Here is a 25,996-nt window from a genome sequence, read left to right on the forward strand (position 1 = left end):
CAAGCCCCGCTGTGCCCACACCCGGTGGCGGCCAGCTCCCACCCCGGGGGAAGCCGCTGTGGGCTCTCGGGGCAGACGGCCCACGGCACGGGGCAGAGATGAGGCGGTCTTGCTCTGTAACTTTATTCACACGGGGGTACCCTGCAGCCCCCACCCCGCCTCCCGCTGCGGGGGCAGGCGGAGGGTGGGCAGCAGGCAGCTGGGTGCTCCAGGGGGGTCCAGGCCCCTCCGGGGGATCACTGGCAGGTGTTGTAGATCTGGACCTGTTGGTTGATGGTGTCCAGCACCTCCCTCATTCTGGCCTCCAGCCCGCCCAGCTGGGCTGCTTTGGCATCCAACACCCGCTCGTTCCGCTCGTACTCCTCCTCCAGTACTGCAGGGACAGGGAGAACATGAGTCAACCCTGCTCCCCACCACTGCCCCCACCACCGCCCCAGCATTCCCCCTCCGGCCTCACCTCGCAGCCGCTGCAGCTTGCCCTGGGCATCCTGCAGCAGCCCTGCGGCTTCCTCCCGTAACTGCTGTGCCCGGCTGCCCGCCTGCTGTGCACCCTGCGCCCGGTGCTCCACCAGCTCCTGTGCTGTCCGGTACCGGTCCCGAAGTCGTCCCTCCAGCATCTGCTGGGCAGTGGGGCTGGTCAGCAGGATCGTTGGGGCAGCACTGCTGCCACACTGGTGGCCCCTGATCACCCACCTGCTTGGCCTCACCGGCCCGGTCCCGCGCACTGCTGGCTGCCTCCTGGGCACGTGTAGCTGCCAGGCTGTTGTTTGCACGTTTCACCTTCAGGACATCGGTCTGCCTGTCCAGGATCCCAATCTGCTCCATGGCATCTGCCAGCTGCTGCTCTGCATTTCCTGTCTGGGTCTGCATCTGGGGGTTGGTGGCATGGTAGTTTGGTGTGGTTGCACTGACCACATGGTGGGGATGGGGTCCCACGGTCATAGGGATGGGGCTCTTACCATGCTAAGGGCTCTCTCGCTGTGCTGGATGTCACCAGCAGCTTGCTGCAGTGCCTGCTCGGCCATGCCCTGAGCTTGCCGCGCCTCCTCCAGCGCCTGCCGCACTGCCTCGGCTGTGCCCCGCACTCCCTCTGCCCGTGACCTGCGGCCAGACAGAAAGGCCTCAGCATAGCCTGGGCTGGGGGTCCCTGGAGGATTGCGTCTTCATGTCCCTGGGCTCACCTGGCCCGCTGAGCATCCTGCAGCAGCTGCCCAGCCTGATGCACGTCACCGGCTGTCTGCTCCAGGATGGCATCCACGCTGGCCAGGCTGCGCACCCGCGTCTTGATCTCCTCAGCCAGGCGGTGGATCTGGTCCGGTGCAGCGGGGAGTGACAACTCCAGTACCCGACTGGCTACCACCTCAATGCTCTCAGGATCAGCCCCCTCCTCTGCAGGTGGAAGCAGTCAGTGTGTTCCCTCTAGTACGCCGGGGTGGAGGGGGCAGGCAGAGCAAAGGGCAGAGGGGAACGTGGGACGCGGCAGGGGGGCCAGAGATGGCTGGAGGGCACAGGATGGTTGGGGCAGGGCAGGGACCATGCAATGCAGCATGGGGACAGGGGTAGCACAGCCCACATGCAGTGTTGGGACAATTCAGTGTGGCGCCGTGCAGGGTCAGTGAAGTGTGGTGCAGGTGCAGAGCCATAAAGCCCTGGGCAGGGGTGGCCAGCCCTCCCGGCATGCCGGCACTCACGGCTCAGGAAGGCCTTGACATGGCTGATTAGCTCCCTCAGCTCCTTGTTGGAGCTCTCCACACGGGCCCTGGTCTGGTTTGCCTTGTCCAGGGCTGCCTGTGCTCGCAACCGGGCCTCGTCTGCCTTCCCCTTGGCCTCTGCCACCTGAGAGTGGGCAGAGACCCTTGGTGCCAGCCCCAAGGGCTGCAGAGCGTGGCTCTGCCACCAGATCACACCAGCATCCATGTGCCACACACCTTGTGGGATAGCTGAGCCATGTCAGTGGCAGCCTGACGCAGCTCCTCCTGGGCATGGCGTGCCCGGTCCAGAGCACTGTCAGCCTTGGACACGGCTCCACCACAGCTCAGACCGCCACAGCGTCGTCGCCCATCCTCATCCCGGCAGCCGGCACCCCCACAAGGGCTCTCGGCACAGGGAACATCACCCACCACACCGCAGACCTGCAAGGCAGCATGGGATCAGGGCAGCTCTGGGTGCTGTTCCCCAGTCCCTTCCCTACGTCCCACCTTCTCATTGAGCGGGTGCAGGCTGAGCGCCGATGCCCTTGCTGCCAGGTCCATCAGTGCCCGCCGGCTGGCCGCATTGTGGCGATTGAAGTCATCCCGGTGGCTGGCCAGGAGCTGCTCAGTGCGGTGACGAGTGTCCGCTGAGATGCTGACAGGGCTGGGCACGGCGCGGGTGGAGGCGTCCGCCTCGCACTCGGCCTCCCGCGACTCCTCATACGACTGACGAATACTGTCATAGGCACCTGGGGGCAGGGACACTGTCAGACCCCTGGCCATGGCCTGACCACCCCGGGCTGGCTCTGTGGTGTGGCTCACCAAGAAAATTGGAGGTCTTGAGGGTGTGCAGCTGCTGTTCCAAGTCCTGCAGGCTGTGGTTGAGGGCACGGGCACCCCTGTCCACCATGTTCAGCACATGGCTGGCATTGAAGTTGGCATCCTGAGCAGCTGTCAGCTCCCCTTCCACTCGTGTCAGCCTCTCAGTTGCCTCCTCGATCTGCCGCCTGCAAGGGAAGGGGGTGAAAAGCTGCCCCCCGGCTACCCTGGGAACCGTGCCCTGTGCCAAGTGCTCACCGCAGCCCCTCCATGGTGTGTGTCAAGTGGGCAGCAGTAGCAGCAGTGGTGTTGCGGGTGGCCACCACATCACGTACAGCGGCCAGGTTTTCCTCCAGCTTCTGGAAGGTGCCCTCAAAGGCACCAGCAGCCCCGGTGTGCTGCAGGTGGCTGGCCCGCTGTGCCAGCGCTCGGGTACGGGCAGCCAGATCCTGTACCACACGGTCCCAGTCCCCAAAGCAGGGGTGGCAGGGCTGGCAGGCAGGGAAGGTACCAGAAAAGCCCCGGGCACACTGGTCACAGCGGACTCCGGAGATGCCAGGCTGGCAGTCACAGTGGCCACTGCTGCGGTGGCACTGGGCACTGGCTATGCCACGGGGGTCACAGTCGCAGGCTGCAGGGAGAGTAGTGTTAGGGCACCACAGGGCCCTCTGTGGTCCCCCCGCTGTGGCACTGGTTCTCACCTCGGCACTGCTGCCGCGGGTCACCCCAGTGGTGCTCCTGGCAGTCGGTGCAAGTCCGGCCCCCAAAGCCTGGCCGGCAGGAGCACTGCCCTGTGAACTGACAGACGTGGCATGGGCAAGGCTGGCACTGCTGCAGCACACCCCCACCACCATCCCATCCCCCCAGCCCCTCTCCCTGTCGAATCTCACCTGGTTGCAGGTGGGTGTCAGGGAGTGCTGGGGGTGGCAGGCACAAGGCTGGCAGCCTTGCCTGCTGGCCAGGTTCCAGAAGTTGGGGCTGCAGCGGTCACAGCTCTGGCCCTCCACATTGGGCAGGCAGTGGCACTGCCCACTGTGCCTGTCACAGTGGCACTGCTGGGGTCCACAGGTGCTGGCATCAGTGCCCAAGGGGTTGCAGGAGCAACCTGGAACCAAGAAGCACTGAGCAGCGATAGAGATGAGGGAATAAGAACAAGGATGGGGATGAGATTGGGATGGAGATGTTATGGGAGTTCTGATGGGGACAGAGCGGGAGAGGGATGATGACAGATGAGGGTGGAAGCAGGATGGAGACAGAGACTGGGCAAGGATGGGGTGGAGACTGGATGGAGGTGGAATGGGAGCAGCATGAGGACTGCTGGTGGGGATGGGATGGAGATGGGACCAGGGTCAGGACAGAGCTGGAATAAGGACAGGATGAGGAGAGATGGATGGCAGTGGGGATGGGACAGCAATGGGGACAAGAATGGGCATAAGAATAGGATAAGTTGGACATGGGGACAGGGACTGGACCATAGTTCTGGGCCTGGGCAGAAGAGACAACCCTGTTCCAGGGCAGGGACTCCACAGCACTGTGCACAAGCAGGGGCAGCCATGGGTGCACATGGTCCCCAAGTACATATCAGGCCCTGGAGGCAAGTCTGTCTTGGCATGGCAGTGGGTACTCACGCCTGCAGCTGTGTCGTGTGGCATCTCCATAGAAGCCAGGCTGGCACTCAGCACAGTGGGGCCCTGCTGTGTTGTAGAGGCAGCGCAGGCACTGCCCTGTGCGCCGGTCACACGCCTCTGGGTCCGTCACATCGATGTTATCGTGGCACTGGCAGGGCAGGCAGCGCCCGCCCTGCAGAGGGTCCCCATAGTACCCAGGGGCACACTCATCACAGCGGGAACCTGCTGACACAGAGCGCTGGGCAGTGCCGGGGGACAGGGCACGCCAGAAGGCACCGAGTGTGCTGTGGCAGGTACCCACCTGTGTACCCAGGGTTGCAACGGCAGACAACTTGCTGGGAACGGTTGTCTTGGTAGCAGGAGGCAGCAAAGTGGCGGGGGGTGCTGGGCCCCTCAGGACAGGGGCAGGGCCGGCAGTGCTGCCCAGAGCCAAGCACTGGGTTCCCAAAGTGTCCAGCTGCACACCTGCAGGCAGGAGGTCAGCAGGAGCTGGGGCTGCTGGCAGCACCCTGCCCCAGTCCGGGCATTCACCCCACCTACCTCTGGCATCTTTCACCATCTGTGTGGTCACGGCAGCGCACGCAGCTGCCTGTCCGAGGGTCACAGTTCTCAGCATGCCCGTTGCACTGGCAGGGCCGGCAGACAGGGAAGCCCCAGTGGCCAGGCTGGCAGCGGTCACAACGTGGGCCATGGGTGCCCTCACGGCAGGGGCACTGCCCTGTGGTGCTGTCGCAGATGGTGCTCACTGAACCCTCACGGCTGCACTGGCATGCTGGAAAACACAGCACCCACAGTGTCTGCCCCTGAACTGTAGAGAGCATCCCTTCCCACACACCCAGCCACGGGATGCCCAGGCCTCTCTCCCACTGGCACTCACGTCGGCACCCGCCAGGCCCAAAGCCAAAGGTTCCTGGTGAACAGCGGTGACAGCGCCGTCCCATGACATTAGGTTTGCACTGGCACTGCCCGCCCTGGGGCTGGCACTCGGCACTGAGCGAGCCCTGAGGATCGCAGAGGCAGGCTGCAGGCAAAGAGCAGGATCAGTGTCAGCTGCTGTGGCACAGGGTGCAGGACACGGTGTGGGGCTGTACTCACACAGCGCCCCATCATGCAGGATGGCCGAGAGACTGTGCAGGAGGCTGGAGCATGGCTCGGCCACAGGTGAGGGTCCTGCAGCGTAGAAGGGCTGGGCACAGTGGTACCGCTCAAAGGTCTCCCGGCGCTCCATGGAGCTGGGGTCACCCGCAATGAACATCTCTAGTGAGGAGTAACGGGGCAGGAGTACCAGCTGCAGGGCAAAGTCAGTGGAATGTCATGTCCCTCTCACCCTGTGTTCTCTATGGCTGCATCCTATCCCCCTTGAAGGGCTGCCGTCCCCAATCCCACTGCCCATCTGCCCCTCACCGAATCGATGAGCACACTGGCAGTGGGATCCTGATGAGCAGCAGCACAGCCCAGTTCCAGGCGGAGTTTGTAGGAGATACCCTGCTCCAGACAGATGGGCTGGGACAGCACCACGTACCTGGATGGGGGTAAAACAGCAAGGGCAGCCATGTGCCCCCAGTGAGCCCCAGCACTGCCCAGCCCTACTGAGGTGCTTACCTGGCACCGGATGGGAGGCTGGTGGAAAGCTGGTCATCAGCAGGGATGGTGTTTCCACAAGGGCTGCTGGCAGAGACAGGGCTGGGGCGCAGCACCTTCAGCCCTACCTCCTGCCAAGCCTCTGGGTGCTAGCAGCCGAGAAGGGGCAGTGTCAAAAAAGCCTCACCATCTGGAACATCCCACCACTACCTCCCAGTCTGGCAATATATCACACTGCTGGCTTCACCATCTGGTGCTCACCTGGGGCTCATAGCGGATGACAACATCATACTCGGTGGAGAAAGGCACATCACTCACGTGAAACTCCACCCAGCCACCTTCCAACATGCGGGCAAAGCCTGTCCCTGTCCAGGAAGCTGGATGATCTGGAGGGGGCTCACGCTCCACCACTGAGCCCTGGTGGAAGCAGGTGTTTTGAGATGGGACACTAAAAATTGCCTTGGCCAGCAGGAACTGCTCTGCCCTGAGTAGGGAGCAGACCACTGCCTGCTGGTTTGGAGACCCTGCAAAGGGGCACACACTGCCCTGCTCTGCTTGATGTCCTCCCCAGGGACACCTTCATTCCTTACCTGATGCAGCCGTGCATCCTCCGCCTCATAGGTGTAATGATCCAGGTTGATGTGGTAGAAACCGGTCTCCACCTGTTCACACTGTCGTCCTATCACATGGCTGCGGCACTGGCACTGCCCTGTCCCCATGGCACACCTGGTACCCCAGCAGCACCATCAGCCCTGATGCTAGGAGGGGTGTCCCTTGCCCTCTGCATCCCCACAAAGACTCACAGGTTGTTGCGAGCACCTCCCACATCGCAGTCACAGGGCCGGCAGCCTGGGAGGTCATGGCTCAGTCCCCAGTGCTCGGGCTGCAGAGGGCAAGGGTGTTAGAGAGCAGCAGTCTGTGTACTATAGTTCTGAGCACTGTGCATGGGCTGTGGCACAGCCCCACTCACCAGGCACTGGTTGCAGCTGCGCCCGGTCACCAGCTGCTTGCAGAAGCACTCCCCACTGACAGGGTCACACCGACTGCCATCAGCCACCGTGCCACGGGGGTCACATTGGCACCCTGCATGGAGAGCCAGCAGTTTCCAGCAATGCCAAACCACATGCCTGACCCCAGTAGGTGCCACCCTGGTACCTACTTCGGCAGCCTTGTGGGTTGTTGGTGCTGAGGCCAAAGAAGCCGGGTTTACAGCGGTCGCAGCGGGGACCAGCCACGTGCTCCTTGCAGCGGCACTGCCCCGCAATCAGGCCCCTGGCTGAGTCATCAGCACTGTCGCACAGCCCACCATCCAGAGAACCCTCAGGGTCACAGTCACAGGCTGGAGAGACAGGCAGGGTCAGCACTGTGACCACCAAAACACCACCCTGCACAGCCTGTCCCGCACTGACCTCGGCACACCGCAGGGTCCCGCAGGTCCTTGGTGGGGTCCTTGTAGTAAAAGGGCTTGCAGAGGTGACAGCGACGGCCCATGGTGTTGTGCTGGCAGCCATCACACACAGCCCCACTGGTGTTCCCCGTGGCCAGGAACACGGCCATGTCAAAGTGGCACCTCCGTGAGTGCTCGTTGCAGTCACAGCCTGCAGGGACAGCACCGCGGCACGGCATGCGGCACCACAGCCCACATCTGGCAGGCAGCAGCCCCAGTGCCAAACCTCCCCTGCCTGGATTCTCTGCATATCCCCTTACTCTGATATGCAGCACCACAACCCCAAACCTCCCCAAAGTACAGCCTGCAGCACCCCAAAACCCCCAGCCAGTCTGCACGGTGCCAGTCACCACCAAACCACATCCCACTGTACAGTGCCCCAAAAACCCTGGCAAAGCACAGCCTGACAGCTCTGGCACCAGGTTCACTGTGCCAGGGGCTGGTGCCAGCCCTGGCACTCACGGCGACAGGCGTTGGTGCTGGAGCCCTCGGCCGGGCGCCAGGGCAGGTCTTGGTAGAAGTCCTCACAGCGCTCGCAGTTCAGCCCCTGCGTGTGATGTTTGCAGACACAGCGCCCGTGCACCTGCCAGGATGCCATGGTGAGGGGCTGTGGGACTAGGCGGCACAGCTACCTAGCTCCAGCAGGGCACACAGTCCTGGCTTGCCCTACCATGCCATCGGTGGTGGCGGGGGCTCCGCTGAGCGGGGCACACTCAGAAGCGTGCCCGTAGCAGAAGCAGTTCCCGCGCATCACCAGCTCGTAGAGCGCGTAGTAGTACTTCTCCCGGATCTCCTGTCGCGAGTCCAGCAGGTTGTCCCCCAGCGTATGCAGCTTGGTGAGGTTCACACGCAGGTTGGTGACACGCAACAGGTCTAGGGCAGGGAGAGACCCCAGTTGGCACAGGGTGGCTGGGCACATCTATGCACAGCTCACCTCTGCCAGGCACAGGTGGGCTGGGCTGTGCATGGCACAGGAGGCTGTGGTTGGTTCAGAGAAGCTGGGTATGGCTGGGATGGGCTGTGCACAGCATGGGGCGTCTATGTAGGGCTGCACGATACGAGATTGGTCTGCTGTGGTTTTCTGTGTCGCACAGTATTGGCCCAGCGCTGTGCAAGGTTTGGTTCAGAGGCAGGTGGTTGTACATGGCCAGGCTGGGCTGTACGTAGCTGTAGGGGTTCAGCTCTCACACACATAGTTGTGTACAGTCTGGCTGTGCGTGGGCTGGGCTCTGCACTCCCACAGCAGGGGCAGGCTGGGACTCCACCAGTGCAGAACAACACCCTTGGCACAGCACCTTTATATGTCTCGGGGCATTCACCACTGGGGGCTCTGCCCAGGAGATGGCTGTGCCTGGTGGATGCAGCCGGGGGCCCTGGGAAGACAGGATGGCTTCCCCAGAACTGCAGTTTCCCAGCAGCCCTGCCCTGCAGATTCTTCCCCTCCTGCTCCCAGTCTAAATTTAGCCTTGAGTGATTAACCCACTGTGTCCTGTGCCCAGCCTGATTCTCTATCTCAAACCACAGGTGGTGTTAGACTCAGCCGTGGCACAGCCATCTTCCTCCATTTAACCCAATGCAGCCTGACCTTTAGCTGCTCTCATAAGGAAGGGTGCAGAGGAGCCCAAGACCCTGAAGGCTGGATCAGGTCCTGACCCCTGTGTAGGGCCCAGAGCAGGGAGAGAGCAGCCAAAATAGCTACGCCCAAAATAGAGCAGCCAAGCAGGAGCCCAGATGGCTGGCAACTCACTTTGGATGGCAGGGCTGTAGGGGTCCCGGATGGGGATGGCAGGGTCCAGCACCCGGTAGATGACCTGGAAGGGATAGCAAGGTGATGAGAGCAGTGCAGGGGATCCCCTGACTCTCCTGGGACACTCCTAGGGCCTCACCTCCCCCTCAGTGGAGGGCTCGATGTCAGAGTAGCGAGACTCGCAGACGACATCATCAATGTGGCGTGGGGGCCCATGGGGGATGTGGGGAAAAGAGGCAGCGCAGTCGTAGGCGAAGTAGCGATACACTTTCCAGGTGTGCCCAAAATCGGCTGAGCGCTCCACCAGCATGGCAGCGGGGCGGAATGTCTGTGAGACACCCAGGTAGGATAGGGGCTAGTCCCACAGTCCCTGAGGGCGTGTTACATCGTGTCCCGTCCCACATGCTGGGACCCACCTTGAAGGTCATGATCAGATGGGTGAAGTGGAACTCAGCCTCCAGGTCCAGCTGGATGCTGACGTGCTCCACACCTGGGGATGACAAGTGGAAGCACCCGCTCACAGGTCCCGGGGGCTCGTCCCCCCAGCCGGCAGTGGTCCAGGGGCGCGGCCGCGGCCACAGGCTGAGTCACACTTCCTCAGTGTGGGAGGAAGGGAAGGAGAGCCCCCCGGGACAGGACAGGATGCCCCACCACCCCCACCCATCGCTCACCATTCTCCGACTGCCACCAGGCTTTCTTGGGGCGGGGGGCAAAGCTGGTGACCACATTCTCGATGCGGTGGCTTTTGGTGTTGGTGCGGGCATCGTAGGGCCGCCGCGAGTCGCAGATGAAGCACTTTTTCTCCTCCTGAGAGTTGGGAAGCTCAGTGATGTGTGTCCCCAACCCTGTCCCGTGCCCCTCATCCTCGTCCGGTCCCCACAGGTCCCGTCCCCCTCACCTGGAGGTGGCTGACGATGCAGTAGGGCTGGGGCCGGCGCAGCCCGCAGGTGGAGGTGGCACTTAGGCGGGCTGCTCGCCCCACCAGCAAGTCCCCGGTGGCCGGGTAGCAGCTGCCGCGGGCACAGCCCTGGGGGGAATCGGGGGCCAGGGCCACCCCCAGCCCTGCGGAGCGGCGGGTGTCTGAGGGCGCTGCGGGGCGCAGGGGGGGCCGGGGCTCCCCCCGCCGCGCCCGGGGCCCCTTCCGCGACCGCCCGGAAACAGGACGGCGGGGCCGGGCCGGACCCCGGCGCCCCCCGGCCCCGCTGCGGCGGGGGGCGCGGACTCACCGGCCAGCAGCGGCAGCAGCAGGAGGACGGCGGGGCTCCGCTTCGCCGGGCTCCGCATCGCGGGGCGCGACGGGGCGCGACGGGACGGAAAGGGGCGCAAAGGGGGCGCTCGGCAGGTGCCCGACGGTCCCGTCCCGTCCCGTCCCGAACCACCGGTTCCCCTTCTCGTTCCCGTTCCCAGTCCCTTCCCCGTCCCCGTCCCCTTCCCGGTCCCTCCCGGCCCGTCCGAACTGGCGGCAGGCGCAGCGCTCGGGGCTGCGCGGAAAGCGCGGGGCGGATCCCGGCCGGAGCGGGGGAGCGGGCCGGCCGAGAGAGGCGGGAGGAGGCAGGAGCAGGCTAGGCAGAAGGCATCGGACACAAGCACACACAGTTTAGGGTTTTATTTGCAGGCGCGCCCGCACTAAAGGCACCTGCAGAGTGGACGGGACTCCCGGGCTCGGGGACCTGCGGGGCGGCGGGGCAGGACCGGCCCCCGGTCCCGCCAGTGGTCCCTAGCAAGTGGCGTAAGCGTTGGCCCTCTCCCGGATGTCCAGCAACAGCCCGGTGACTTGCTGCTCCAAAGCTTGGAGTCGTGTCACCTTTGCCGCCATCGTCCTTTCATTGGCCCCAAAGCGCTGCTCCAGGTCTGTGGGACGGGCAACACGGTCACAGGGCAGCCTCTCACCACGTCCCGTATCACCATCGGGACGCCCGGTGGGGCGGGCCCAGGGGGACACAGGGAGATGTATGGGGAGGTGGCAGAAAATGTACCACCATGTGCTCCCCCTCACCTTCCAGCTTCCTCTTGCTGTTGCTGGCTTTATCCAGGAGGTCTTGGGCCTCTGCCATCAGCTGTGACAGGCGCTGCAGGGCCCCACCAGACACTCTGTCCAGCATACCCACCCGGTTCTTCAACACCACGTAACGCTGTGTTACCTGTGCCAGGTCCTGGCAGCACAAGGACACGGTGAGGCTGAGCATCCGCAGCACCCAGTACCTGCTTGGTGCCATGCATAACCAGGTAGGGATGGAGCTCACCTGGCTAAGTGTCCCCGAGGTGCTGGTGGCACGCTGTGCCCCGTCCTTGGCTTGCTGAGCCATGTGGCGAGCATCCCGGCTGTGCTCCTGCAGGGCGGTGATGCGCTGTGCCAGCTCCCGCAGCCGCCTCTGAGCCTGCAACTCTTTCCTGTCCAGCACCCGCAGCCTGCGCTCCGCCTGGCAGGTGTGGACACAGGCTGCAGCAGGCACAACACCACCTGCCCATGGTGCCAGCCCCACTGCCCTGACACCTGCCCAGTGCCAACCACATTTCCCCAGTGCAAGCCTCCTTGCCCATAATGTGACCAAGGCCTCAGTCTCACTCTCCACAGCACTGATCCCATTACTCCCAGAGGTACCAGCTCCACTCCCCCAGCCCATGCTCCTCACCTCCCTGGCTCTGTTCTCAGCCACCTGGATGGCATCCCTGGCGCTCTGCAGGGTGCTCCCCGCTGTCCTCACTTGTGTCCGTGCCACCTCCAGTGCCTGCTGCGTCCCCGCCAGCTCATCCCTTACGCCTTCTGCTCGCTCCCTGCAGCAGCACAGGCAGCTCCAGCCCCTGCCAGTGCAGGGGGACTGACCCTATCACCTGCCTGCCCCTGCCAGCATGCCCCCACCACTTGCCTGGCTTCCTGTCCCTGTGCCAGCAGATCCCGTGCCACAGCCAGCCCCTCCGCTGTGCTGTTGAGAACTGTGTCCACCCCCTCCAGCTGGCCAATGCTCTCCTGCATCTCCAAGAGCAGCGCCTGGATCTGTCCGGGGCTGCTGGGCAGGGAGATGTTCAGCACCTGCCGGGCCACCAGCTCAATGCTGCCTGGGTCAGCTCCCTCCTCTGCAGGGACAGGGGAACAGGGTGGGTTCAGGATGGACTCGCTGGGTCCTGCCATGCCCATGTGCCCACCCAGTGCTGGCATTACCTGCCAGGAAGGCCTTGATTCGGCGGATAAAGTCCCTCAGCTGGGCCGTTGCCTTCTCTGCATGGCTGCGAGCGGCCTGAGAGCGCCCCAGTGCCTCCTCTGCCCAGCTGCGTGCCCCCCGTGCCAGCTCCTGCACCTCCTGCATCTGAGGGGCACCTGGCTGAGCAGGGGGCACAGGGCAGCCCCGGGCAGGGGCTTTTGGGGTGAGCAGGGGGTACGAGGGGACAAGATGTAAGCCTGCAAAGGAGCGTGCAAGGGGGGGTACCAGGGGACAGAGAGTATAGCAATGGCCCAAGGGTCCACACAGGTGGCACAAAGGGCATCTCTGAATGGGCATAAGAGATGCATGCAGAATTGACATACTTGGGGGCATGGAAAGGGAAAAATCAGGACATTGAAGGGGGTCATGAAAAGTGGCATGGAAAGGGCACAAACAGGACATTCAAAGGTGACACAAGGGAACCCCAGAAAGTGCCACAGAGCAATCACTCCTACCTTCTGTGTCACAACACCCAGCTGCCCTAATGCCACCTCCAGCTGCTGTGAGGCATTGTGAGCACTGCTCAGGGCTCGAGCTGAGATAGGCAGTACCCCTGCACACCCAGTGCCACCGCAGTGCCTTGTCCCCGCACTGTCTCGGCACAAGGCTCCTCCGCAAGATGCGTGCTTGCAGCTCCGGTCTCCGGGTGCCCCACAAATCTGTGATGATTTCCAATGGTGGAAATGGCAGCTCAGCACTACATGGGGGGTGACAGCTGCACCCCTTCTGCCAGTCCTGCTCTTACCTTCTCATTGATCCTGGTAATGCTGAGTCCCATCACCCGTTTCTGTGTCTCCCGCAAGGATTTCCGGGCTGCGGCTGTGCCACGGCGGAAAGTATCGCCCCGCTGCCGCAAAGCACGCTCTGTTGCCCTCTGTGTCATCTGTGCCCTACTTAGCTCGCCAGCTGTGCCATTGGCCACCACCTCTGCCTGCCGCGAGGTCTCCATCGATGCCAGGATGCTGCGGTAAGACTCTGCGGGTGCAGGTGTCAGGGTTTGCCCAGGATGGCTGCCACCAAACCCAGACTTTGCTGGTTGCTCTTACCGCTGAACCCAGCTGCTGCTACAGTGCTGAGGAGGATTTGAAGGTGGGAGGTGGTTCGGTTGAGACCTCCCAGCTCACGGCTCAGCTCAGCTAGCCGGTCATGGTGCTGCATATCCGTCTGCACCAGCTGATCTAGATGCTGCTCCAACTCTTGGAGGTGCTTCCAGAAGTTGTCCAGCTCCATCCTTTGGGTAGGGAGGGGGGCTTCAAACTTTCAGAGGGGACAAGAGGGGGTCCCTCCACCCCAGCCCTACATGCACACTTGCCTGGTGCCACCCAGCTGCCTGGGCAGTCCATCGAGGAGGGGACCACCAGGGCTGTCCCCCTCTCCCAGCAGCCGTTCCACGTGCCCCAGAGCCTCCTCCAGTTCCCGCAGGCGACGGGGGCTGAGTGGGAGTGTGGAACTCCCCTCCCTCAGGGCCTGCACCTGTGCCCCAAGGCGCTGCAGTCCTTCCTGCAGGCTGCCCACGGCCAGGTCCCAGCGCCCAAAGCAAGGGTGGCAGGGAGAGCAGTGGGGAAAGGGCTCCTGGTAGCCCCGCTGGCAGCGGTCACAGCGCAGCCCCCCGAATCCCAGGCGGCACCGGCACTGCCCGTTGTCCTGCTCGCACTGTGGGCTCTCAGCACCCAGCGGCTCACACTCACAGGCTGCAGAGACAGTTGGCAGTGTGTCCCAGCCTTCCCATGGAGCCCCATGCCCCCAGACTGCCACCATATCCCAGTATCCCACCATATTCTCCTGTGTCTCCAGAATCCAGTCTATCCCCAGCATCTTCTAGTCCCCACAGTTCCACCAAGTACTTTGGGTCCCTTGAGTCCTGCACATCCCCAGACACACACCATGTCCTCAATGTTCCACCACGTCCCCAACATCCCACTGTTTCCCCAAGGTCTGCCATGCCCACAGTGTCCCACCACATTCCCAAGATCTCCTGAGTCCCCTGTATCCCCAGTGTCTCACTGTCTCCTTAGCGTCCCATGTTCAGAGTCTCCCACCATGTCCCCATTTCCCTAGAGTCTCACCATGCACCCAGAGTCCCATGCATCCCAGAGCCCCTGCTCCCCCAGTCCCTGGGATGTGCTCCCACCTCGGCACTCCTGCTCGGGGTCTCCCCAGTGGTGCTCCTGGCACTGGGAACAGACACGACCCCCGAAGCCAGGCCGGCACTGGCACTGCCCTGTCACCTGCAGCAACAGTGCCATGCTCACTGTGCAGCTCACTGGGCCCCAGGAGGGCACAGAAGCGATACCAGGGTGCCAGGGGACTCACTGTGTCACAGGCAGGGTGCAGGGCATGTGTGGGGTGGCAGCCACAGGGCTCACAGCCCCCTGGGCCCCCCAGCCTCCAGAAGTGGGGTGCACAGCGATCACAACTCTTGCCCATGACGTTGGGGCGGCAGGCACAGGCTCCCGTGCCACGGTCACAATCGCAGGTGCCATCGGTGCAGTGGGAGGCCAGTGTACCCCGTGGGTCACAGACACATCCTGCAGGAGGGTGGGTGGCCACGTAGGGCTCAGCCCATACCCACCGCCCAGGCAGTGTGCTGCTGGTCCCAGCACCCCAAATCTGCCTGACCCCAGTGCCCCCCAGTCTGCCTGGCCTCAAACACCTGCACAGCCGAAACACCCCTGACCAACCCTGACCCCTGTTCCCTGCCCAGCCCCAACACAGGCACAGCCCCATGCCCCTTCTAACAGCCCCAAATCTCTCCTGGCTGAACCCTAGCCCCACAACGCCCCAAAATTCTCCTCAACCCAACCCAAATCACCCCACAACCAACCACAGCCCCACACCTCATCCCTACCCTGAGCCCTAGGCTCACTTCAAACCCCGCATCCCAAACCCCCGTGCAGCCCCAGCCCCACAGAGTCCCCCGCCCCGCTCACGCCGGCAGCTGCGCTGCAGGGCATTGCCATAGTAGCCAGGCTGACACTGGGCACAGCGTGGCCCAGCAGTGTGGTACAGGCAGCGCAGGCACTGGCCCGTGCGGGGATCGCAGCCCTCTGGGTCGCTGGCGTCGATGTTGTTGTTGCACTGGCAGGGCCGGCACTCCCCCCCCTCCATCTCCGGAGACCCAAAGTAACCAGGGGAGCAGCGGTCGCAGCGGGGCCCTGCAGAGAGGGCAGCTATACGTGCTGGTGTCCCCCAGCCCCAGTGCAGGGGGGGTCCTGCTGCACTGTGCCCACTCTGCCCCTCACCTGCATATCCAGGGGCACAGAGGCAGACGATGTGGTGTGTCTCAGCATCGGCATGGCAGGCGTTCCCATGGTAATTCCGTGTGCCAGGGTAGCCGGGGCAGGGGCAGGGCCGGCACTGCTGCCCCGAGCCCAGCACAGGGTTCCCATAGTAACCATCCTGGCACCTGAAAGGACAACAATCCCAATGGGTCCTTCCCATCCATCATATACCATCCCACCATCCTATCCCATTCCATTGTATCCCATACCATCATATCTCACCCTATCCTAACCAATTTTTTCCATCCCATCCCATCCCATCCCATCCCATCCCATCCCATCCCATCCCATCCCATCCCATCCAATTATACTTATCGCATCCTATACCATGCCATCCCATCCTATTCTACCCCATCCCATCATATCCATGCCACCACACCTCAACCCATCCCACCATTCCAACATCTCTCATACCATCCTATCTCATCCTACACCATGCCACGCCATGCCACGCCATCCCCTCCTCCTGGAGCTGGCTCACCTCTCACAATGCCGTCCGCTCGTATGGTCGCGGCAGTGCAGACAGGTGCCCGTCCGGGGGTCGCACTCCTCAGCGTGCCCATTGCACTGGCAGGGCCGGCAGGCAGGGAAGCCCCAGTGGCTGGGCTGGCACTGGTCACACTGCCGGCCCACGGTGCCAGGCTGGCACCGGCACTGCCCGCTCACCTGGTCGCACAGCTGGGACACTGAGCCCTCTGGGGAGCAGGTGCAGGCTGTAGGATGGCACAACTCAGGTCAGGCACATGGACACAGGGATGGACAGACAGACAGACAGGCAGGGAACCTGCACCCAGAATATGCTCACTCCATGGGCTGTGGCAGAGAAGGGCTCATGTGGACACACAGGTCCACAAGGAAATGAGTGGACAAACAGAGGAGTGAGTGCAGGACAGCACAATGCTCACAGGAGGCTCATGTGGGTGGATGGATGGATGGATGGATGGATGGATGGATGGATGCCTAACTGTGACTGAACCCATGGGCTGCATGACAGCAGGGCTGAGATGGACACATGCACAGACAAATGAACAGACAGACAAGCGAACAGGGCAATGAAGGAGGTGCTAATGGCTGGACACACAGACAGGAGAGACAGCAACTCCTGGCAGATGAAAATCCCACTACTTACGGCTGCATCCCAGGGGTCCAAAGCCGTAGCTGCCTGGGGCACAGTGGTCACAGCGTCGGCCGATGATGTGGGGCTTGCACTCACACTGCCCGCCCTGTACCTGGCACTCGCTGCTGCGGGAGCCCTGTGGGTCGCACTGGCAGGCTGCGGGAGCAGGACCAGTGTGGGGCCAGGGCTGCCTGGTCTGTACCTGCCCGCAGCTGCCCACACCCTGCCACTGCTCTTCTGCCCACCATGCCATAGGCATATACTGACCCACTGGCCTGGGCAGGGCCCCACCCCTGCCCACTCATGGGTCCCATCCCTGCAGGCTCCCCACTCACGCAGTGCCCCGCCGTGCATCAGGGCTGAGACGCTGCAGATCAGGCGGGCACAGGCCTGGGCCAGGGGATGAGGGGGAGCCATGCGAAACACCTCCAGGCACTGGTACCGCTCCAGCTCCTCCTGGCGCACTGCTGCCTCTGCCCCATGGAACCCTGGTAACTCTGACACCTGTGGCAGGAGCACCAGCTGTGGGAAGAGAAGAGGAGATGGGGCTGGGGGGGCATAGCCAGCCTCCACGGTGGGACCTACCACTAAGCTGGACCCATGTGCTCCAGGACAGTCCCAGTGCTGCTGTGGTCAATTACCCCAGCTCCCTCAATAGCCCCAGCTCCACTGACATCCCCAACCCCATTGATATTCCCATATAAACTGCCATCCCCAAAAGCTTCTTTATCCCCTTCCATTGTGACATTCCTATGCCAACCCCAAATCTAAGTCCCCAGTCTCATTATGCCCTTCCCCATCATCTGCTTCTCCTTCTCCTTCCCCATTCCCATTCCCATTCCCATTCCCATTCCCATTCCCATTCCCATTCCCATTCATCTCCATCCTCATCTCATCCCCATCTTCATCTCATCCCCATCTTCATCCCACCCTATCTCATCCCAACTTATCCCCATCCCCATTCTGACCCCACGTACATCCCCAGAGGGAGAACACTTCCCACTGTGGTTTCCCATCCCTGCCCATGATCCGCCAAGCCTCAGACGCAAGGTGCAGTGTGACCCCCCCTCACCGAGTCGATGAGGATGAAGGCACCAGGGTGGCGCTGGGTGACACCGGCCCGCTGAAGCCGCATGGTCACCTCATAAGGGGTACTGGGCTCGAAGCAGAAGGGCCGGGGGAGCAGCACATACCTGTAGAGTCAGGTGTTGGGGCATGGACACAGCAGGGCCATGGAGACTGCAAAAGGATAGCAGCAGAACACAACCACCTCCCTTGTTCCCATCCCCAGCCCACCCCAGCCCGTCCCATTGCACCTCTGGCTGTGGGGCAGACTCTGGCGGTACATCTGCTCGGAGGGCAGCAGGTTCCCACAGCGAGAGCTGGTGGGCAGCACACGGGAGCTGACACTGACCACGGCCTCCCAGTCCTCGGCTGACTGTGGCGACAGGTAAGGCAGCGTCAGGGCTGTGCTGTGCCATACATGCCGTGGCCATGGTTGTGTCTGTGCTCACCTCGGGCTCATAGCGCAGCAGCAGCTCGTAGTCCATGGGGTAGGGCACGTTGTCCACACGGAAGGTCAGGCCAGCCCCGTCCCGCACCCGGGCAAACCCCAAGCCCGTCCACGTCACCATGCGCCCGGCACTGTCCCGCACCACCTCCTCCACGTCCGGCTGGGCAGGGCATCGGCACAGTTTGGCCCTGGTTCTACTCCAGCCACTTCTGCCCTGCAGTGCCTCACTGTGCCCACTCCTACCACCCCAGCGCTCACCTTGGGGGGCTGCTGGCGGCTGCGGCGCAAGGGGACAGGGGGCTGGGGAGCACGGGGGGGATTGTGCTGATGCCGTGAGCGTCCCTTCCGCCCTGCCGGCTCCCTCGTGTCATACTCCAGGCAGTCCTGGGGAACCTCCGCCCGAATGGCACCCTGCAGGGACGGGGTCAGGGGACAGTGGCCATGCACAGGGACAGCCATGCACAGGACATGGTAGCAGCCACATGCAGGACAGGGTAACAGCCATGCATAGAGCACAGTGGCAGCTATGCATGCAGCATGGTGCACAGTGGCAGCCATGCACAAGCACAGGGACCCCCAAGGAAACTCACTGGGAGCTGAGGGTGGCTGTGGCCATGGCCGGTGGCCTGCTCGGCCTCATAGGTGTAGTAGTCGAGGGGGGCACAGAAGAAGCCGGGTTGTACCTGGTCACACTGCCGCCCCATGATGTGGGGACGGCAGGGACATGCACCATCCTCCATGGAACACCTGGGGGTGACCGTCCTGTCCCTTCATCTGTCCTTCTATCTGTCTGTGTCTTCATCCATCCCTACTTCCATCTCTATCCCTATCCCTCCACCTCTGGGGATAGAGATCCCTCTCTTTCTCCCTCCATCCCAGCTCCTTTATCTCCCTGGCCTTGTTCTCATCCCTCCCTCCCCCCATGTCTGACCCCCACCCCAGAGCCCCTCCAGGTGCTGTGCTGGGCCCCACCGGTTGTTGTAGGCTCCCCCGAAGTCACAGGCGCAGGGCCGGCAGCCCCCCAAGTCGTAGCTCAGACCCCAGAATTCAGGCTGCAGTGAGGAAGGGACATGTAGGGCCAACCCAGCCCTGGGGGTTGCCGTGGGGCTGGGGACCCACAGGCCCACAGGCATGGTGTGGGGCAGGCTGGGGCACTCACCACACACTGGCTGCAGGAGCGCCCAGCCACGAAGCGTTTGCAGTAGCAGTCCCCACTGATGGGGTCACACGGGGAGCTGCCTGCCACTGTACCCCGTGGGTCACACCTGCATGCTGCCCCCACACATGCACATGTGAGAGGGTGCCAGTGGGACCACAGCCTACATGCTTCATGGCCCTTCTTCCCCATTCCACATCCATCCATCCTTTCCATTCCCATCCCTCCATCCATTTCCATACAACTATGCCACATCCCTCTATCCTACATCCTTCCATCTCCATCCCTCTATCCCAGATCTTTCCATCCTCATCCCTCCATCACCATACCTCTACCTCCATCCTCGTCCATCCCATCCCCATTCCTCCATCAACATCCCTTCATTCCCCATCCCTCTAAGTTCATCCCTTCATCCCTACCCCTCCATCATCCCCCCATTCCCATCCCCATCCCTTCTCCCATCCCCATCCCTGGCTCCCAGCTCACGCTGGCAGCCCTGTGGGTCGCCATGACTGAGGCCATAGGCGCCGTGCCGGCAGCGGTCACAGCGGGGACCGGCCACATTCTCCTTGCAGCGGCACTGCCCCGCAATCATGCCCAGCGCCACGTCCGTGTGCCCATCGCAGGCACCTCCATCCAGTGAGCCTGCCGGGTCACAATCGCACGCTGCCAAGAGAGGGGATCATGAGGAGTTCTGGCTATTGGCACCAGGAGCTGTGAGGCTGGGGCAGGTGGCACTGGGAGCCACAGGGTTGGGACAAGCCATGAGGCTGGGGTCCCAGGACACTCACGGGCACAGGCAGTGGGGGACCGGATGTCAGAGCGAGGGTGCCGGTAGTAGAAAGGCTTGCAGAGGTGGCAGTGGCGGCCCATGGTGTTGTGCTGGCAGCCATCACACACAGCCCCACTGGTGTTCCCCGTGGCCAGGAACACGGCCATGTCAAAGTGGCACCTCCGTGAGTGCTCGTTGCAGTCACAGCCTGCAGGGACAGCACCGCGGCACGGCATGCGGCACCACAGCCCACATCTGGCAGGCAGCAGCCCCAGTGCCAAACCTCCCCTGCCTGGATTCTCTGCATATCCCCTTACTCTGATATGCAGCACCACAACCCCAAACCTCCCCAAAGTACAGCCTGCAGCATCCCAATACCCCTGGCACAGGACAGCTTGACAGCCCTGGCACTCACGGCGACAGGCGTTGGTGCTGGAGCCCTCGGCCGGGCGCCAGGGCAGGTCATGGTAGAAGTCCTCACAGCGCTCGCAGTTCAGCCCCTGCGTGTGGTGCTCGCAGACACAGCGCCCATGGATCTGGGGGAGCATCCAGCTCAGTGTGGCTGCCGGGTCCCACTGGGCACTGTGCTGTGCTGGTGGGTGTGTGTCTCACCATGCCGGGGACAGAGGGTGTCGGGGCACCCGGTGCTGGGGCACAGTGGGCAGCGTGGCCGTGGCAGAAGCAGCTCCCACGCAGCACCAGCTCATCCACAGCGTAGTAGTACTTGTGCAGCACCTCCCGCCGTGAGTCCAGTAGGTTGTCACCCAGTGTGTGCAGCTTGGTGAGGTTCACCCGCAGGTTGGTGACGCGAAGCAGGTCTGGGGTGTGTCACTGTTAGCACCTGCCCCGACACCAGCCAGCCCCGCATCCCCCACACCCCGGCCACATACTCTGGATGTCTGGGCTATAGGGATCTGCCACAGGGATGGAGGGGTCCAGCACTTTGAAGATGACCTGTGAGAAGGAAGGAATGGGTGATCCCACTCCACCCAGACCCCTGGCCCCACTCTGCACTGCCCTATCCCCACGCACCTCCCCATGGCTGGAGGGCTCGATCTCAGAGTAACGCTGGTCACACAGCACTTCATCCACGAGCCCCGAAGGGTGGTTGGGGATTCCAGGGAAGAGCTTGGAGCAGTTGTAGGCAAAGTAGCGGTACACCTTCCAGGTGCGCCCAAAGTCTGCTGAGCGCTCCACCAGCATGGCCGCGGGGCGGAAGGTCTGCAGGACACCCAGATGGGGTGGTGGCCAGACCCACAGCCCCTCTGGATCCATCCTGTCCCATCCCATTCCATCCCATCCTAGGCATCCATGTGCCAGGACCCACTTTAAATTTCATGATGAGGTGGGTGAAGTGGAACTCGCCCTCCAGATCCAGGCGGATGCTGACATGCTCCACACCTGGGAGACAGAGACAATGATGCCTAAGGCTAGGGGAGACCCCCATGGCCACGCAGCCCACAGCACATGCATGTGGGGCAACCCCACTGCCACCTCACCATTCTCTGACTGCCACCAGGTCCGTTGGTCATGGGGGCTGCTTAGGTAGATGACATTCTCTATGCGGTGGCTCTCAGGCAGGGACGGGTCACGTGAGTCACAGGTGAAACATTTCTCCGAGTCCTGTGCCAGGGAGTGGCACCATCAGGAATAGGTGACTGGAGGCTGCACCAGGGCCTGGCTCTGTGGGTCTATGCAGGAGCCATTCTGGGGTTGGGTGGGCTCACCTGGAGGTGGCTGACGATGCAGTACTCCTGGGGCCCATCCAGCCCACAGGTGGAGGTGGCACTCAGGCGGGTGGCTCGCCCCACCAGCAGGTTCCCAGTGGCTGGGTAGCAGCTGCCGCGGGTGCAGCCATGGTTCAGGTCAGGTGCCTGGGCACCTCCTGCCACCAGTCCCCCCACTGCAGAGAGCATGAGGGCATGGGCTGGGGGCTGCGCTGGGGTGCCTGGGCACCCCCTGCTCCTCCACGCACCCACCCCACCCCCAGCTGTCCCATCCCGTCCCATCCCTGCATCCCGACCCACTGATGCAGCACGAAGCTCCATGATCCGGAAAGGTGCTGGCAGCAGCGCTGCGGCCGCGTGACCAGGGGCAGGGAGCAGGGTGAGTGGGGGGCTGGGCTGTCTGTGCTCCTGGGGGCCTGGGCAGCCCCAGGGTGCCGACAAGTGCTGGGGGGGAGTCAGGAGTCAGGTCAGGCGCTTGCTAATCCCGACAGGGCTTAGTGCAGCCCGGATTCCCTGCTAGGTTTTGTCGCTGCCAGGCAGGGAGCGCCGCCATTGCCACCACCTTCACTGCCCAGCACCCTCCACCCCAGACTGGGGTCCCTGAACCACCACAGCTCCCAGCACTGTGGGTATGCAGGGTGCCCCCAAGGCCTTGCTTACCCAGGAGGAGAGCAAGTGCCAAGAGGTCCATGGGCAGCCACGGGATCTGCCTGGTGGAACACGGAGATGGCACTGCAGTAGGGTGCAGGGTATGGCATGGGGTGCAGGGCAGCTGGTGTCCTCTCCTGCCTCTACCACGACCGTGCAGTTCAGGATGCACCCCCCAGCACTGGCATGATGGTTCTTTCCGGGGACAACGCGAGGAATCAGGGGCAGTTGGGTCTGAAAGTCCTCTGAGATGACATGCAGTGCCCACCTGAGCAGCTCTGGGGGACTGTCACACACACACCCAGGCACACAGCCATGCTATGTCCCACCAGAGCTGGTACAAACTGTGCCATGCCCCATCCTGCCTGGCTCAGAATGGATCTATCCTTTTGGGGGTCGCTAGTGCCCCCGGGGGGTACCAGCACCGGGCCAGGGCCAGCATGGGAAGGGAGCCAGGAATGCCGGAGCCGGCTGGGCAAGGGCGTCCCTGACTCTGGCCGGGGTCCCGCTGTTAAATTTAGGTTGGAGGAGCCTTTTGTGTTTCCTTCTCTCCCGGTACTTCCCGCTCCCAGCCTCGAAAGTGCTGGATCAAAGCCTGGTCCTGGCTCTACCCAAACACATCTCTCCTGTCCCCCGCACGGAGCCAGCCCAGGGCAGGGGGGCTCGGGGGCGGCGGGGGGAGCCGCGACTCTGTCCTGGCACCCGCCCGGCTCGAAGCCTTGCCAGGACGATAGGCAAGGTGGTGCAGAGCCACGTGCTGGCACGAGGGTCCCCGAGCCCCGCGAACCCCCTGTACCTGGCGTCCTGCGGCGTCCGGCGGGACCAAGGCCAGGGGCGAGGGCGGCGTGGGACCCGCTGCCCCTGGGCTGGGCGCGCAGAAATGAGCTGGGGCAAGGGCAGCGATGGGATGGCGGCCGGTGGCCCCCCTTCCCCGTGTACGATTCTTATTCAAATGGGCTGCCCGCTGAAAGGGACGGCGGTCTCCAGGCTACGGGAATGTCACTGCCGATTCCTTCTGCCTGGAGGCCCCCGCCGCCCGCCCGCCCGCGGAGGCCAGGCCGGCCAGGCGTCGGCAGCCCGGGCACGCCCCGGCCCCCGGGCGGCACGGTGGGCCCCGCCGGCAAACAAAAGGGCGCCTCGTGGGCTGGCGAGCCAGAGGCACCGCGTTCCCTGGGCTCCCGGCACGGCGCGGCAGGAACGTGCCTGCTGCCACTGGCAGTGAGGCGTGGGGGCGGTATGGTGGGATGGGTGCCTGATGCTCCAGGAACCGGCGGGTGCAGCCACACAGGGGTCACTCCACCACTCTTTGCCCCACCTGGGGATGTCCCACGGCGAAGACACCTGCACGGCTCCGCTGCAGGGTGGAGCCGTGCAGGGCATCTGTTCCACCAGGAGTTCACCCGGGTACGGCCACGATGCTGCCGGGTGGGAACGTCCCTCCCAAGGTACCTGTACCTCCCCACTGCCACAGCTCCCTGGGCGAAGTCCGGCACACGTCAGCCATAGGAAACGCACGGCAGGGGTGGGGGTACCCAGCCTGTCACTGCCAAGGCACCCCGCAGCCCCTTCCTTGTGTGCTGCCTCATGCCAGTTGCCAGCACCCAGCCCGTGCCATGGGGCTGTGCCGTGTGCCAAGAGCTGTGCCATGCCTCAGAGCTGTGCCGTGCCCAGGGTCTCCCCTACGGCACACCGGCGCCTACCTGTGCCCGTGGGAGCCTCGGGTGCTGGGCAGGTGTCTGGTGGCCCGGGTGGGCTGCGGAGTCGGAGGCCCGCTGGGCTCGGGCTGGGCTCGGGCTGGGCTCAGCTGCTGTTCCTGGAGGAGGGCGGCCGGTGCCTGTCTCCTCCTCCGGCAGCCGTGCCAGGCGAGGGGAGGGACCTGCCCGCACCGAGCTTCAGCCAAGGTGAGGCAGAGGAAGGTACACGCTGGCGGTGGCCCACGTGTGACACAGCAGTGTCCTGTGCCTAGGCTGGTCGTGAGAAGGCACAGCATTCCCACAGGGCTGTTGCGCCCGGTTGTGCAGCACGTGGGGCCGCTGAGACAGGCAGCCTGGCTGGGACTCGCCCTGCACTGCACAGGCCCGTCTGTGCCTCCTCAGGGCACATCCCTAGCAGCGGTACCGAGAGCCCTGCACTGTGCTACCCCAGTACCCATGCCAGATGGATCCTGTTAAAGCCCAGTGCTGGCACTGTGGACACCACCATGCACCACTCACCCTGTGCTGGTCGGTGCTGCCTGGGATCCTCTGGACTGGCTGGGCTAGGTGCTCAGCCAGCAGCCCTGGAGCCCTGCAGGGAGCACGGCTGTGCACCAGGGCCGGGTTCCACAGAGACCTCACTGTCACGTAGGGATAGTGCCTTTTATTAGCCGAGGCCGAAGGAAGGAAGAGGAACCGTGTGCTCTCCACACCAAGGCCATGCTCTGGCTGCCCGCCGCCAAGCAAGGTCATGGGCAGACAAAGAAGCAGCTCTCGGCCATAGGGATGCCAAAACCCACACCCCCAGGGACACCCTGAGACAGCCAGGCACCTCAGCAGGACAAGAGATGCTGTGAGCAGTGCCCTACCAGCTCCCCATAGCCATGCAAGGCACTTGGAAGTCTGAAGGAAGGGCCAGGCTGTGCCCGGTGAGGCTCCAGCAGTGCAGGCTGGTGGTCAGGCACCACCACCACCACCTTCTGAGCTGGGAGAGCTGACAGGAGATGAGCTGACAAAGTGCTATTAGCAGTGGCCAGGGTGTCTATGTCAAGGGATCTTGCCAAGCAAACCTTATCTGCTCCAAGGAGATCCAAAGAGGCCTGATAAAGGCAACTGTAACAGGATCTCTGGCCTTGAAAAGCGAAGTGGGAGGAAGGGATCCTCAGTGGGATGTGAGGAACGAGAGAGCCCATGTCCAGGCACTTCCCTGAAGGCTGCTCTGACTTCCCATGCCAAGCTGCAATCCCCTCGTCTGCCCCAGAGCTGAACGCGTGGGGGTGGTCCGGGTTTGCCCGGAGAGATGGCCTGTCCGTGGGCAGCTCCACTGGCTGAAGATCTGCCAGCAGCTCTCCCCTCCGTCACCAGCGTTTCAACGCTGCCGAGCATCCCCCGCTTCCTCGGGCGCCCACAGCCTCGCTCCCCCAGCACCTTTCAGCAGCGATCGGGGCACTCCTGCAGCAGCACAGAGGCCCTCCTTCCATGCTCGGCAGAGCCCCTGAGCTGCAGGGGCAGCCTCTCACTCCTGGCCAGCCCTGCTTGGACCGACTTCCGTGCGCACAGCAGGCAGCCCGAACATCCTTAGTGAGCAAAGAATTACTTAACCACTTCCCTTCTCAAGGAATGAGCTCCAGCACGGCACCGGAGCTGCTGTCTGCCCAGGGCCACAGTCCCACCACCATTAGTGCTGGGTCAGCGCACTGACAGCCCTGTGGCACAAACTGGATCCAGATCGCAAACCGTGGAACAATGGTGCTTCTGTTGAATTAGCCGGCCAGAGGGTCCCGGATGCAGAGTGGGCAGATTCCGAGAGAGGCTGGAGGGTGGGCAGGCAGGCTGGGGCTGGCACAGCACCTGCCAGCACAGTGTGCATGTTTCTAGGAACTAACCAGGAATGCGGATTTATCCCGGTTCAGCACCACTGACACACATCCGGGGTATTTCCTACCCCAAACCAGGCAATCCTTAATGGAGTTTG

At 63.3% G+C, this 25,996-nt stretch overlaps 2 protein-coding genes across 10 annotated transcripts; both read right to left on the bottom strand.

Annotated features, from left to right (window-relative positions):
• Positions 1 to 109: 109 nt before the first annotated feature.
• Positions 110 to 10,424, bottom strand: LAMB2 (laminin subunit beta 2). The gene is made up of 33 exons (XM_086845530.1): positions 10,140 to 10,424; positions 9,812 to 9,975; positions 9,585 to 9,720; positions 9,330 to 9,403; positions 9,053 to 9,241; positions 8,914 to 8,977; positions 7,837 to 8,039; positions 7,629 to 7,749; positions 7,129 to 7,317; positions 6,879 to 7,058; positions 6,690 to 6,802; positions 6,523 to 6,602; positions 6,310 to 6,445; positions 5,981 to 6,136; positions 5,741 to 5,868; positions 5,543 to 5,660; positions 5,234 to 5,426; positions 5,016 to 5,159; positions 4,679 to 4,910; positions 4,440 to 4,603; positions 4,139 to 4,360; positions 3,401 to 3,615; positions 3,212 to 3,308; positions 2,769 to 3,141; positions 2,514 to 2,698; positions 2,199 to 2,440; positions 1,929 to 2,132; positions 1,692 to 1,836; positions 1,182 to 1,389; positions 960 to 1,101; positions 694 to 870; positions 458 to 617; positions 110 to 373 (listed from the first exon to the last, which is right to left on the bottom strand). Exons 1-33 carry the CDS (start codon positions 10,195 to 10,197, stop codon positions 237 to 239), a joined length of 5,349 nt encoding a protein of 1,782 aa, XP_086701656.1. The 5' UTR covers positions 10,198 to 10,424; the 3' UTR covers positions 110 to 236.
• An 80-nt stretch (positions 10,425 to 10,504) lies between these two features.
• On the bottom strand, positions 10,505 to 24,680 carry LOC111935032 (laminin subunit beta-2-like). Of its 9 annotated transcripts, none has more exons than XM_086845373.1 (36): positions 24,541 to 24,680; positions 24,028 to 24,140; positions 22,340 to 22,522; positions 21,680 to 21,855; positions 21,452 to 21,575; positions 21,280 to 21,353; positions 20,985 to 21,173; positions 20,843 to 20,906; positions 20,565 to 20,770; positions 20,368 to 20,488; positions 19,972 to 20,160; positions 19,667 to 19,846; positions 19,184 to 19,296; positions 18,997 to 19,076; positions 18,615 to 18,771; positions 18,283 to 18,435; positions 18,026 to 18,184; positions 17,828 to 17,949; positions 17,584 to 17,704; positions 16,847 to 17,033; positions 16,524 to 16,667; positions 15,876 to 16,107; positions 15,356 to 15,519; positions 15,044 to 15,268; positions 14,427 to 14,641; positions 14,245 to 14,341; positions 13,426 to 13,804; positions 13,160 to 13,344; positions 12,859 to 13,088; positions 12,569 to 12,772; positions 12,074 to 12,218; positions 11,781 to 11,988; positions 11,547 to 11,688; positions 11,157 to 11,333; positions 10,910 to 11,066; positions 10,505 to 10,764 (listed from the first exon to the last, which is right to left on the bottom strand). In XM_086845373.1, exons 3-36 carry the CDS (start codon positions 22,368 to 22,370, stop codon positions 10,631 to 10,633), a joined length of 5,484 nt encoding a protein of 1,827 aa, XP_086701499.1. In that variant the 5' UTR covers positions 22,371 to 22,522; positions 24,028 to 24,140; positions 24,541 to 24,680; the 3' UTR covers positions 10,505 to 10,630. The 9 variants fall into 9 exon arrangements, with proteins under 9 accessions (XP_086701499.1, XP_086701497.1, XP_086701496.1 ...); XM_086845371.1 differs by having other exon boundaries at positions 22,340 to 22,389; positions 24,541 to 24,655; XM_086845370.1 differs by having other exon boundaries at positions 22,340 to 22,572; positions 24,541 to 24,655.
• Between the last annotated feature and the right edge of the window lie 1,316 nt (positions 24,681 to 25,996).

The sequence above is a fragment of the Cyanistes caeruleus genome, chromosome 11 (genome assembly GCF_971803275.1).
Source record: "Cyanistes caeruleus chromosome 11, bCyaCae1.hap1.1, whole genome shotgun sequence".
Classification (NCBI taxonomy): domain Eukaryota; kingdom Metazoa; phylum Chordata; class Aves; order Passeriformes; family Paridae; genus Cyanistes; species Cyanistes caeruleus.

Excerpts from the sequence above, each read along its gene's own strand:
- LAMB2 (XM_086845530.1), bottom strand. The coding sequence starts at position 10,197 with ATGCGGAGCCCGGCGAAGCGGAGCCCCGCCGTCCTCCTGCTGCTGCCG. Across the intron at positions 5,427-5,542 it reads CCAGTGTGCTCATCGATTCG|CTGGTACTCCTGCCCCGTTA; the intron begins GTGAGGGGCAGA and ends TTTGCCCTGCAG. Across the intron at positions 4,604-4,678 it reads GATGGTGAAAGATGCCAGAG|GTGTGCAGCTGGACACTTTG; the intron begins GTAGGTGGGGTG and ends TCCTGCCTGCAG.
- LOC111935032 (XM_086845366.1), bottom strand. The coding sequence starts at position 24,317 with ATGCTGTGCCTTCTCACGACCAGCCTAGGCACAGGACACTGCTGTGTC. Across the intron at positions 21,576-21,679 it reads GCATCGTCAGCCACCTCCAG|GACTCGGAGAAATGTTTCAC; the intron begins GTGAGCCCACCC and ends TCCCTGGCACAG. Across the intron at positions 11,067-11,156 it reads CCTCGGGGACACTTAGCCAG|GACCTGGCACAGGTAACACA; the intron begins GTGAGCTCCATC and ends TTGTGCTGCCAG.